Source organism: Anolis sagrei, chromosome 2 (assembly GCF_037176765.1).
Source record: "Anolis sagrei isolate rAnoSag1 chromosome 2, rAnoSag1.mat, whole genome shotgun sequence".
Classification (NCBI taxonomy): domain Eukaryota; kingdom Metazoa; phylum Chordata; class Lepidosauria; order Squamata; family Dactyloidae; genus Anolis; species Anolis sagrei.
The window spans coordinates 57,959,978-57,973,787 of record NC_090022.1 but is presented as its reverse complement, the minus strand read 5'-3'; the positions used below and the strand labels follow the sequence as shown (position 1 = coordinate 57,973,787).

Below are 13,810 nucleotides of genomic sequence, written 5' to 3'. Positions count from 1 at the left end.
ACGAGATGGATAGGAGAACATGATGTTTTTATGAAGTGTCAGTGGCTTACAACATTCAGAAACATTTGTAAATAACTCAAAATATAATTTTCGTTACTGTTGAGAAATAGATAAGCAAAGTTACTTCTGATAAATTGTTAACTGTAGTGTTATTTAAGAATCCTGGATCTTGAACAATAATTAATAATGTAATTAATCAATAATTAACAAGAGTAATTAATCTTTAAAAGTAACTTTTCAACCTCTGGATCCCTTAGATTATGTAATATGAATTGATACACCTTTAAGAGACGAATGTAAAGGGATGCATGTAAAGTCTCTGTGAGTCTCCGCAGTATATCACCAGCACCTTGGGCCAGTTAACCACAAAAATAAGCATTTCTTGTTCTTCCTGGACATTCCTATGTAATTTGGAAGATAAATAGTTGTCATGCTATAAACAGGAATCATGTTACAGTAGTATTTACACTTTATTTTGCACAGGAAAGTCATTACATTCTTTCAAAACTATTTGAAATATCCAAGCACATTTTAATCTGATAATTATTTGATTGCACCATCATTACAGACCCAGCAGAATTCCATTCCAGAGAGTTCGGTGATTTTTTCTTATTTTATCATGTTTTGAGAGAAAGTATTCTTAACCATTAGGAACTGAGATTCTCTGTGGGATCTTTTCAGCTTTGCTCGGCGATTCTGGAACCAAATCTAAAATTTCAAAAAGGGCACAGTTGTAATAAGACAGGCTAACATCACAAGAGATATTTGCAAAATTAGTGTAAAATAAGGTTGCCAGGGGAATTAAGGGACAAGGTTTCTTGAATGCTCGCTTAACAGTTGTGTGGAAAAAGGATTTCCAGCAGGTGCAAGCAATAACTGCTGAAATACCTTTTGTAGACACAGATTGAAGATACAGAGGCCCTGTCCTTTATTTCCAATGTAAACATGAAAATTTTAACACAGAAACAATAGAGTTCCTTTACACTGAATAAAAACCACTAGCCCTTCTAGTTCATTAGTGGCTGCACTGATGGGCAAAAGCTTCTTTGTGACTTGAGACTAAACTGCACAGAATGTAGCTGAGCTTCATTTTCTTTTATTGTGTGTGTTGTGTTTCTTCAAGACATTTCTGACTTACGGTGATGCTACGGCAAACCTATCGTGGATTTTTCTTGGCAAAATTTGTTCAGAAGATGCTTGTTTTTGCCTTCGACTATGGTTACCTAGTGTGTTTTCATGGCTGAGACAACACTCAAGCCTAAGTCTCTTGATGTCCTTGGAAGAATTAATGCAATTTGACACCACTTTAATTGCCATGTGTTGTCGAAGGCTTTCATGGCCGGAATCTCTGGGTTGCTGTGAGTTTTCCAGGCTGTATAGCCATGTTCCAGTAGCATTCTCTCCTGATGTTTTGCTCACATTTATGGCAGGCATCCTCAGAGGTTGTGAGGATACCTGCCATAGATGTGGGTGAAATGTTAGGACAGAATGCTTCTGGAACATGGCCTTACAGCCCGGAAAAATCAAAGCCACCCATTAATTTGCCATGGTTAGATACTATGGAACTATGGTACATTTATTTTTACAAAACCTTTAGCCTTCTCTGTTAAAGAGTGCTGGTGTCTCCCCAAACTCTAAATCCCAGAATACCATAGCACTGAGCCAGGGCAGTTAAAGTGTTTTCAAACTGGATTCATACTATTGTGTAGATGCACTTCTAATCTAACATTTAAGTCATTACACCATGCTGGTTCTTTTGTTATACCCAGGTAAGTGTCTGATCTAGAGTGATACCTCTGTGCATGTCTCTGTGTGCTTTTGGATTGCCTTTTGACTCATGACAACCCGCTTAATTTCATAGGGTTGTCTTAGGCAAGTAATTTTGCCAGTTCCTTCCTCTGCATGGGCAGAGATGGCATAATCCTCTCTCACTGCCATTTCCCTCTGTAAATGTCACTTCACCTTGTTTCATTGGAATCAGAGAAGTTTTCTTAATGGCATCTACAAATAAGTGTTTGGAACAGGCTAAAAACCCTAAATGCATCCTGACTGATCTTGGATGCCAAGCAGGATCAGCCTGGTTAGTAATTGAATGGGAGACCACCAATGATTACCAGATGCTAGAGGTTATATTTCAAAAGAGGGAAATGGTAAAAACCACCTCTGCATATCCCTTGCTTAAGAAAACCTTATGAAGTTTATGGAGTTGTCATAAGTCAACAAGCAACTTTTTCTCAGCTGTGCACCAGATTAGGCCATTCATATCAGCATGTTATAAGATACTAACCCATCATATACCAAATTGAAATGTGTGAGTTTGGTCAGGAAAGATGGGAAACAATTTTCTTCAAAAGTAAGAGACATATTTATGCATATGTATAGATGGATTCTGTTACGGCCTCTCGAAGTTTGGATTGTATTTTCACTGAAAATGGATCCAGATCAGCCTAGACTTCTGGGAAAAGATCACAGAATAAACTGTCTCTGGGTGCCTGATCACATATTAAAATACACAAAAATATTCTAATTGCTACAGAACCTAGCAGGTTATGTTTAGCAGAACTTGGAAACTTTTTAGGACAGCAACCCTCATCACTCCCCAGCTACCACAATCACACGGCAAATGGAGGAGATCAGACTTGGGTATAAAAACATTGTCTCATTCATGATGAATAAAATAAAACATGAAGTGGATTGATATTGATATTATTTGAGCATAAATTATAAAGAAGCTGTTTGAAAGTAGGCTCAAAGTTTCATTTCAAATGCAGGTAGACATTCAGAGTAGCCCAATATTGTCAGATTGCTAAATTTACTTCAGTGTTTTAGAAATGCATACTATATTGTCAATATTATTCTTTCTGAACAGAGATTTCAAAAGGTATAGTATAACCCAACTCATGTTTACTCAGAGCAATGTATGATTGAGTTTATTTTGCAGCAAGAGTGCTCAGGATTTAACACTTCGGCTAATATGCTAGACACAAGCTGATAAACTTTATCCTCCAAAAATGCAATCGTAAATGCACGTTCTTTTAGATTGTATCTCATTAAATTCTAAAAAATGTACTAAGATCATGTTTATGCTTTCTTAACAACTGTGGGATTTTTTTTCTGGTATGCAAATAAACACACCTGTTTCCTGATATGTATGCATTACATTGTGCAAATCTAACATTTATCTGTTTTTTCCACCTACAAAGTATTCTGAACTCGGTCACAGAATTAGTTAACCACACCAGTAAAGGGCTGATTTTTTTAACATTGGTAAAGCATGATTATTTCCATCTAGTGTGGTTCCTGCCAAGCAAGCATATTAATGATTGCAGACATACACAAACAATTATTTTTAAAAGTTACCTGAATTCTGTCTTCATCTAAATCTAGTTTTTGAGCTAGTTCTTCTCTAACATCAATACCAGGGTAAGAGTTCATTCTAAAGACATTTTCCAGTATTTCAATCTAGATAGAACAAACATAACATCTATTATTTACTTATTTTCACTGCACATGGGGCATGCATAACCTACATAGGTAAATTGGTTCAACCTAAGTTGATGTGTGTTTTCCAGGCTGTATGGACATGTTCCAGAAGCATTCTCTCCTGATCTTTCACCTGCATCTATGGCAGGCATCAGATCTCATAACCTCTGAGGATGCCTGCCATAGATGTAGGTGAAATGTCAGGAGAGAATGCCTCTGGAACATGGCCATATAGCCTGGAAAACACACAACAAACCAGTAATTCTGGTATTGAAAGCCTTCAACAATACATTGGTTCAAACTAAGTTTTAATTTTCTGATAAAAATCTAGGCCAGATCTTAATCTTTAATACATCAGCTAAGGAGACACCAATTAAATTATCTTAGTCATGCTGGTTACGTATACCACTTATAGGTCCTTTAATGCAATAAATGTGCAATTGTGGAGATTTTAATGTGAAACAGATACTTCTGGATTCTTACCCAATTAATGCCCATATACTAAACAATGTGCTAAGCAAAACATCCATTCTGAGTCCTTATGAATAGGTTAAATGTACTAAATCCCTACCTGGTTTCGGGTGAATGCGGTCCTCGGCCTCCTGCCTCTGTACCAGCTTAATTCCCTTTTGTATGAAAGCCTTTCATTGACTGCAAAATAGTTTTCACATTTGAGAACTCTTTCTTCTGCCTCTGGGTAGCTCCTTGCATTAAACAAAGGAATTGCATAGGCGATGGAAGGAATATGCAGGCAGGGGTTGCAATCTTCTCCTGAGAAATCACAATGTAGCATTTTAATATGGCACCTGGTGACACTTTGCATCATGTCTTTCAAAACTTAAGAGACACAAAATTGAGGGATAACCACCCAATATTTACAATTCAAGTAAGAAGTGCATGCTATTTGTAATATAAAGCAGTGAAAACAGGATTTTAAAAGTGCACAGAACAGAGAACTCAAGCTTCCACCTTACCTACATCATTGCATTGGTCCACCCAGGGCCTGTGAGGCTTTGCCGTTGGAGTGCCATCTTTCTTCTGCTCTATCCCCAAAATGCTTTCAATGGAAAACGAACAAGGCGAGTTTTTGTTTTCCCCACAACTGGGTTTATTTGGATGACTAGGAGAAGTTGCATTATGAGGGCACGGTGATCTCCCTGCCATGCCTGTGTCCTCAGCCTAGGCACCAAACACCCCATAGTTCAGGTTGTTCCTTGCAAGTCTTCTTTATAGCTTTGTTGACAAGGGGGTTGGATTTGCCACGTCATTAATTAAAATCTTTTATTAGAAAGTTTTAGCATGTCAATGAAGATTCTCCCACCAAGAGGCACGAGAGTTAATTGTTTATTTGTTTGCAAGTAATTAGCAACTAATGGTGACACCAGGGGGGGCACCAAGAGGGACGGAAAGTGTTATCTCCTCTAACCAGAACATCAGACTTAACTTTCTCAAAAGAACCACTGCACAAATATAACACTTCTTTTATTTAAAATCATTAATGTATAAAATCAGAGGGTTTTTTGTTAAAAAAAATAATACTCCAATGGACTCCACTTACCTAAACACAACAGCATGATAGGAAACCAGTCAAGTAATAAGTAATCTCATTTAAGTGAATTTTCTTCCAATGAAATTTAAAAAATAATCTCTTAATGCTATTAGGGTAATCCTGATGAAAAAGCTTCTGTTTTTTCATATGCATATGTAATGGTGAACATGGTCAATAAAACAACAATGGTGTTTGGCATCAGGCACACTGCAGTGGGTTGGCAATGTTGTCAGAGCTCTGTGTAATTGTCTTCCAAGTGTTTGGATTACAGAACAGTTGAACCAAGTACTTTGAAAGGTAGAAATTTGTTTGCTCCCCCCACCCCCCACCCATACACACTCGCATTATTGGAAAGCAGCTTTATCAAAAGGGAGCATATGCTGGCTGCCTCAAAGGAGCCCAACAAATACTTGCACAAAATTTTTGAAGAACAATCTCATTGAAGTCAACAGGAAAGGATACTTCAGTTTCAACAAAGCAAGGTTGAATTGCTGATGCTCGATGAGGCTAATATGGGAGCAGCCAAGTTGACCATTAAACAAAATCCAAAATCTGAAGGACATATTGATGATACTTTTATTGAGCCAACCAGAAGGTGTAAACCACCCTTTATGCCTTTGAAAATCATTTGTTTCTCTATCAGACAAAAGTGGTAGGAAAACAATACGCAGGAACATAAAAGTTGGAATCAGAGGTCTGCAGGTTTCCATCTTCATGCGGGTAGAAAGCTCAGGCCCTGATTCCCCTGCCCACAAAAAGAATGGCAATAAAGCAACAAGGACAAAGCTCGTGAAAGAGGCCATAGCATTTTGGTTCTCCATTGCAACCATAATCTCTCTTCATTTGACACCTGTTGTGACTCTGTCCAGGTCATTTGACACCTGTTGTGACTCTGTTACAGAATTCAGTGTTCTTTTCAAGAAGAACTCATGCTGTTAGGTCTTGAGGTAAATTTAGGTATAACAGTAATAGTTAATGTGGTTTAAGTGTAGGACTACAACACTGGAGACTAAAATCCAATGCCCTGCTCAACCATGGAAATTTCCTGGTTAATTCTGGATGAGTCAAACACTCTCAATCCCAGAAACTCTGTGACACAGTTAACATAAATCAAACAACTTGGAGGCACATAACAACAATAACTGAAGCATATCCATAGAAGCCAGCTCAGATTGGTTTATACTTTATTCTGGACAACCTCTATCATTCCCCATTGTACTGAAGGTGACAGAACACCTGGAACTTGCATCTATCACGATGGGCCAATTTTTACCACTGAGATTGTATAATGACCTAAAGCAGTGGTTCCCAACCTTTGGTCATCCAGGTGTTTTGAACTCCAGGTCCCAGAATTCCTGACTACTGAACAAATTGGCTGGGGCCTTTGAGAGATTATGTCCATTATATCTGGAAGACCAAAGTTTGAAAACTGCTGATTTCAAGTATATACGTCTGAATCCAAGGAGTAGTCTCAAACAGAGTACACCCATTCAGCAAAAGTTGAATGGTGAGTCAACACTTACACAAAATCAGTTTAATCAAATTGTTTTCTCTAAATGGGACTACCAATAGGGTTCAGGTAACAGAGACTTGTAACACAAAGTAAATTGTTAAACAGCATCTCAGTTCTGTTTATCATATGGTCTGATTCATTTTTTCAACATTTTCCAAACATGAACAGAAATTTAAAATTACTGTCCCTCATTTCTCCATTCTAGAAGACATTTCACTATGTATAATGCCACTGATGACTGCTTTGTTCTCTTCACATGCCATGTTCCCATTATTGTGCAGCTTTCAACTTTCACATCTGAGCACGTCAGCTGCTGAATGTCCTTTCCAGCCTGAATCCACTAGAATCATTATTAGATACAGCAATACTGGTAATTGTTGTCAGCTCTTCCAAAATAGCTGGATTAATGCTTTCTGACCCGGTAGTTTAATCTTCCAATACTGTTGTGCTTTATTACTTTTATTGTTTCATCATGGTAAAGGATATTCTATGGTGATTTATCAGTATCTCTTTCTGTGCTGTACCAGCTCATTTAGAATTAGCTGAACTAACACTGGCATCATCTCTGAAAGATCGTCTGCCAGTGTCCGCAGAAAGACATGGGAAATCCTAAGAACAGCACTATAAAACCCTGCAACCCCCACCAACATGGAAAGGCAGCAGCATAGTCAGTGCTAGATTTAGGACAAATGAGATCCCGTGCTACTTCAGTTATGAAGCCCCTTACTTCACATTTTGACTTGTACCACATAAGCAAAATCTATCTTTTTTTTTTTTTTTTGCAGGAAGATGGGCCCTCTCTGACAAACGGGGCCCTGTGCTTAAGCACACCTCAGCACAATGGCAAATCCAGCACTGAACATAGCGAACTTCAAGAGAGTATCCCTCCCATGAACTCTTATGTCCTCAATATTACCACATTGCTGCAATCAGAAGTGAAATTGAAAAAAAGTTTTAATTCAATTTACTCTATGAGGTGGAATAGATGAACGAAGGAAAGAGCTGTGCACTTGTCATCATCATCGGCTATCACTTGTGGCCAAGTATGATTGCCTTCCAAGTGGAGAGTCTTGACAGTGGATCCAGAAGTGACTTTAGAGACCTCTTTTGGATGTACATTTTCTTTTGCAGTGAGGATATAGATTTCCAGATGGAAGGCGATCTCGACAAGGATTGGCTTGATGCGCCTTCCTCTTGACACGTTTTTCTCTTTTGCCCTCCATTTGTACCTCTTCAGATTCACAGCACTGCTGGTAACAGCTGACCTCCAGTTAGAATTCTCGAGGGCCAGGGCTTCACAGTTCTCAGTGTCTATAGCACAATTTTTGCAGTTAGATTTAAGTCCATTTATAAATCTCTTTTGATGTCCACCGACATTCTGTTTTCCATTCTTGAGTTGAGAGTAAAGTAACTGCTTTGGGAGACGGTGATCAGGTATCCAGTCAATGTGGCCAATCCAGTGAAGTTGATGGCAGAGGATCACCGTGTCACTGCTGGTGGTCTTTGCTTCCTCCAGCATGCCAACATTTGTCAGCTTGTGTTCCTCAGAGATTTGCAGGATTTTTTTGGAGGCAACGCTCATGGAATCATTCCAGAAGTTGAAAGTGACATTGTAGATGGTCCACATTTTACATGTCTATAACAGAGTTGGGAGGACAATAGCATTATAAGAAGCATCTTGGTATCCCTTGATATCCCAGTCCTCAAGCATGCTCTGCTTCTTTCGAAAAAAATGCTGCACATGTACACTCAAGCAAAACTGCTGCAGCTTCTCTTAGCCTTTTTGTCATTAATAATTATTGTCATATTATCCACACCCTGATTTTGATTAGTATAAAGGGAAACAACAAGAAACAATATTGGAAATTATGGCAGCTCTGGATTCACCCATTTTGGATGGCAGCTCACTTTTTACACATGCTCCAGGGCCAATTTAGTGAAAATAATTCCTCACAAACCTATTGCATGGGGCTCTGACATGCAGGGCAGTGATCAATGGTGTTTGAGGAATGGGGGCCCTTGCATGGGAAGGGAGTTGCAGCCTCTCAACAAATGGCAGCAATTTCTGTTGACTGCTATTTTAGATCGATCTGGGGCAGTAATACAGACAGTGGGCAAGAGAGTTAAGAAAGACTCTGCAAAAATATAACAAACTTGCTGATTGCACCAAAAAATATTTTCAATTATGCAGAACAAACCAAGTGACACCTGTTGTACCTCTCCCCGCACTAAGCCCTGATGAAAATGATATAGTTGGCCTCCGTAACCATAAACTCTGCATCCATGGATTCAACCATCCACAGCTTGAAAATATTAAAAATAAATCCAAAAGGCAAACTGTGATTTTGTCAGTTTATATAAAGGAAACCATTTTACTATGACATTATATTTAATGGATTTGAGCATCCACAGATTTTGGTATCTATGGGGGGAGAGTGTCCTGGAACCAAACCCTGTCCCAGTGTATGCTGCTTTTCTGTCAATTAGATTTAAATGCTGAGGAAATGCTTAATGTTTAAAGGATTTTAGTTCTGCTCTATTGTTGCACTTTATTAAGTATTCCAGCATATACCTGGCCAGGTGCTCGCTAGAAAGTACTTAAGGAAAAATAAAGTTTCCAAGTTCTGGTTTTCATACAAAAAACTAAAAACCTAAAAAGTAGCAGGCTCCTATTTCACTGAGCATATACTTGAAACTTAATCTGAAGTATCCAAACAATATTACGTGTGTGGGGGTAGTAGCAAACATTACTATTGGGTTGTTGTAGGTTTTTCCGGGCTATATGGCCATGTTCTGGAGGCAATTTTTCTCCTGACGTTTCACCTGCATCTATGGCAAGCATCCTCAGAGGTAGTGAGGTCTGCTGGAAGTAGGAAAAATGGGTTTATATATCTGTGGAATGACCAGGGTGCCTTCTGGCTGCGAGAAATTGTGGGATGGTATCTGTGTCTCTGCAGCATAGAAGGAAAGTCAGGGAGCACAGTAGATGTGCTTTCCTGGTCCTTAGTTTTTCCAATTTCCGTGTGTCTTGGAACAGTTTCTCCCCATTACTATTGTTTAGCTGTGAATAGATGCCACTCCCCTGATACAACTGATTTTCTTTAAAGGGGGAAATGCCAAATGTGTGTATAGATAGATGGTAAAATGTAACAGAAAAAATAGATGAACTGTGCAAATTGAATACATTTGTTTTCATTACTGACATTACTGCTGTTTCATGTTATATACTGTAGAATCAACACTCAACAACAGCTCTATAATGCTGCCATCTAGTGTTTACAATACCTTCATGAAATTTATCAACCCCTTTTTAAAAATAGCAACGGGAGGACACTGTGCACTAAATTAAAACAGAACTTTTATTTTTTAGTCAAAAGAAATTGAAATTGTAACTAAAATGTGAGATGCCAGGAAGAGTAGGATGGAGGAGGACTAGCCACACTACATGAGAATCAGGGGAGTCGTTTTCCTGAGACCAAGAGGATAAATAAGGGAATTGGTAGACAGAAAGTTAACTAAAGAGTGGCATACTAAGAGGATCTCTCCTTCTCCCTTTCTTATATCTCAGTGGCACAGCCAGAATCACAATAGCTGGCACTAGACTAGAAAAATAAAATACAACACTACCTTGAGGGTGTGCACTTTACTATTTCAATACATGTATCTTTAGCATACCACCCTAGTAAGTATTTTGCTAGCAATAGAATTAAATAAACTTCATTTCGCAATTTAATTTTTAAAAGAGACATGAGACTATTTTGCTGCTGTACTAGAATTTCTGACAAACCCGTGAAGAAGAAGAAAATGAATACCTAAACACATAATGACCAAGTGATTCAGTTGTCGTTAATAATTTATTGTATGAAAGGTCTTTTCTAAGGCAGTTTATCTCATAAAGAACAAACATTTCATACTAAGAGCAATTCTTACTTTTATCTCGAGTTCACAAACAATATATGTAAACCAAAATCATTACTGTAAGTAATGCCTGTTTGATTTCAACTTGTTTAGTATCAGGCACTTAGCTAAGTAAGCAACATACTAGATAAGCAAAATGTTTCTTGCATGCCTTCAGGTCAGTTTTGACTTATGGTGACACTATCATGGGGTTTTCTTGGCAGAATTCATTCAGAGACACTTTGTCCTTGACTTTCTCTAAAGCTGTGAGAGTGTGACTTGCTCAAGGTGACACAGTTTTTTTTTCTATTGCTGAGTGGGGATTCAAATCCTAATTTCTCAACACTATACTGCAGCACTCAAAACCTTATACCATGCTGTCTTAAATTATATTCAATGCTGGTTTAAATTCTCAGATGTGTTAGATGACAATATCATACTGGTCACCCCAATCCCTGAAGAATACGAGCACGTTATTGAAATAGTAAAAACCTACTCATGGGCTTCTATACTGAAAGGCTGCAGAACACACTACCTTGGGCATTACTCCTGATACAAAGGACATTTAGTATTACAGGCTCCATGATGAAGACCAATTTAATGAGTAAACTCTTCAAGCCGCGCAAGCATTTTGCCCTCCTCCTCTAAAGCCAAGAAAGATAAACTTGATAACAGAAGGCAATATGGGCGGGAGTAGTCAAAAGGCATGGAGGCTGTTAAGACGGTTGAGCAATGAGTCCTCACAAAGTAATAACCATGCCAACGTAAAGGCAGATCAGATAGTGCATCAACTTTTGAAGAACGGGAAACCCAACCTTACCACCAAACTAGGAAGGAAACTAGACAACGAGATAATAACAACAACCTTCATGAACCTTTCACATCTACTAAATTGGAAATGCCTCTCTATAAATGTAAAAATGGCAAAGCAGCTGACCTGGATGATCTACAGACGGAACAAATTAAAAACTTTGGTCCAAAAGCATGGTGCTGGCTGCTGAAGCTGATGAACAACTGCATTGCATCCTGTCAGATCCCTAAAATCTGGAGGAAAGCAAGAGTCATAGTCATTTTGAAACCAGGCAAAGACCATAATGATGCAAAAAGCTATAGACCAATCTTCTTGTTCTACATCTTTATAAAGCTCTGGAGAGACTAATCCTGCAAAGAATTATGGAAAAAATAGACCAGTGTATGTTCTGAAAAAAGCTGCACATCACAAGTGCTGAACCTGACTCAGCACATAGAAGATGGTTTTGAAAGGCAGCAGATTACAGGAGCTGTCTTTATAGACGTTTCAGCAGCTTATGGTACTGTAAATCATCACCTCCTCCTGAAAAGGACTACAATCTGCTACAAAACAGGAGCTTTTTATTGAGTACCAGGGTCAGAGAAGCAGATGGTGAAAACAGAAGAACGGCCTGCCTCAGGGGAGCGTGCTGACTTCATTAGTGTTTGACATCTACACAAAAACCAGCCACTATCAGAATGGACAGAGAGTTCCATCTATGCTGACGATCGTGCCATCACCGCTTAAACAGGAAGCCTTGAAATGGTTGAACAGAAGCTCTCTGAAGCTTTAGGAGCTCTCTTTGCCTATTATAGGGAAAACCAGCTGATTCCTAATCCATCTAAAACACAGGTGTGTGCTTTCCATCTTAAGAACAGACAAGCATCTCGAGCTCTGAGGATTATCACTGGAGCATTGCAGCACACCCAAATCCTGGGAGTTACTCTGGACCATGCTCTGACCTACAAGAAGCACTGCTTGCATATCAAGCAAGAAGTGGATGCTAGAAATAATATCATATGAAAGCTGACTGGCACAACCTGGGGATCACAACCAGACACAGTGAAGGCATCTGCCCTTGTGCTTCGCTACTCTGCTGCTGAATACACATGCCCAGTGTGGAATACATTTCACTACATGAAAACAGTGGATGTGGCTCTTAATGAGACATGCCGCGTTATCACAGAATGTCTATGCCAGGCATGGGCAAACTAAGCTCCGGGGGCCGGATGTGGCCCCCTGGGTGCTTACCTCAGGTTCTCCTCATTGTCCCTGACGTCTCAGCATAAGGACAAGTGGCCTGCTGCATCCTTATGCAGAAGGGACAGGGGCGGAAGGCACGTAACAATTGAGAGTCCTCTGGAATGCTCTCGGCCACAGCATGTCTCACCCTCCTCCCAGCATAAGGAATGTGCCAGTGGCCCCTTCATTATGCTGAGAGGACAGCCTGAGGAAGGCAGTGGCTAAGAGCACTCCAAAGCGCTCTCAGCTGTCGTCTGTCTTACCTCCTCCCAGCATAATGCTGAGAGGACAGTCCAAAGATTGGGGGAGGATCAGGGAGGAAGATTGGGGCAGTTGTTGCATGTCTAATTTTCCTCTTGGCATAAGGATGAGGTGAGCAGCCCCATCCTTAAGCCAGGAGGAGAATTTGAGGATGATCCGGGTCCTGCCCTGCCCCCTCCCAGCTCCACTCTCTCACAGGCCCTCTCCCTCCCTGCCCAGCCATCTCGGTCAGGCCCACAATGCAGCCCCAAGGCAAAAAAGTTGGCCCATGTCTACGCCCTACACCACTAGGGAGTAGCCCCCGGTGACACAGTGGGTTAAACCCCTGTGCCGGCAGGACTGAAGACCGTCAGGTCGCAGGTTTGAATCTGGGGAGAGGCGGATGAGCTCCCTCTATCAGCTCCAGCTCCTCATGCGGGGACATGAGAGAAGCCTCCCACAAGGATGATAGAAACAACAAATCATCCAGGCGTCTACTGGGCAACGTCCTTGCAGATGGCCAATTCTCTCACACCAGAAGCGACTTGCAGTTTCTCAAGTCGCTCCTGACACGACAAAAAAAAAAACACAAAAAAACCACTGGGGAAATGTCAAGTAGCTGATATAGCACTACCTGACATCAATCGGGAAGTAGCCTGTAATTAAAGGACCAAGTCATTGATATCTCTGGCCCATCCTCTGTTTGGGTATCAGCCAGCAAGCCAACACCTTAAATCAATAAATAGCTTTTTAAGATCTACAGAGATACTTGCAGGAACATCTCAGCAAGCGAGAGTCCAAAAGTGGCAGGTTAAAACCTGGAACCTCAATACATGTTCTATACCATTTCACAGCTATGGCTGTTTAGAAGTGGTGCCAAACTGCATCAGTGCCTGAGTGGCTCCTGGTCCGTGCCTGAAGTCTACAAAAGGAGAAGGAGAGGAAGCTTTGGGAAACAGACACAGGCTGGAGGACCACAGGGGTTGTTTGCTAATGTCGTCATCGCTCTTCTCCTCGGAGTGGCCTCCCTCTCAGCCAATAGGAAGCGGCGCCGGGGCCTCGCGGGCGGCTCCCTCCCTCCTTCCTGCTGCGGGGC

The 13,810-nt window shown here is 40.3% G+C and overlaps 1 protein-coding gene across 1 annotated transcript; it reads right to left on the bottom strand.

The window, feature by feature from the left end:
• Positions 1 to 465: 465 nt before the first annotated feature.
• On the bottom strand, positions 466 to 4,883 carry HESX1 (HESX homeobox 1). The gene is made up of 4 exons (XM_060761005.2): positions 4,458 to 4,883; positions 4,055 to 4,254; positions 3,361 to 3,462; positions 466 to 708 (listed from the first exon to the last, which is right to left on the bottom strand). Exons 1-4 carry the CDS (start codon positions 4,645 to 4,647, stop codon positions 610 to 612), a joined length of 591 nt encoding a protein of 196 aa, XP_060616988.1. The 5' UTR covers positions 4,648 to 4,883; the 3' UTR covers positions 466 to 609.
• Between the last annotated feature and the right edge of the window lie 8,927 nt (positions 4,884 to 13,810).

Bases quoted from the DNA above. Each gene is read 5' to 3' on its own strand.
- HESX1 (XM_060761005.2), bottom strand. From the start codon at position 4,647: ATGGCAGGGAGATCACCGTGCCCTCATAATGCAACTTCTCCTAGTCAT. The intron at 3,463-4,054 runs GTAGGGATTTAG...TGTTCTATCTAG, and splicing joins CCGCATTCACCCGAAACCAG to ATTGAAATACTGGAAAATGT. The intron at 709-3,360 runs GTAACTTTTAAA...TTGAAATTTTAG, and splicing joins TAGATGAAGACAGAATTCAG to ATTTGGTTCCAGAATCGCCG.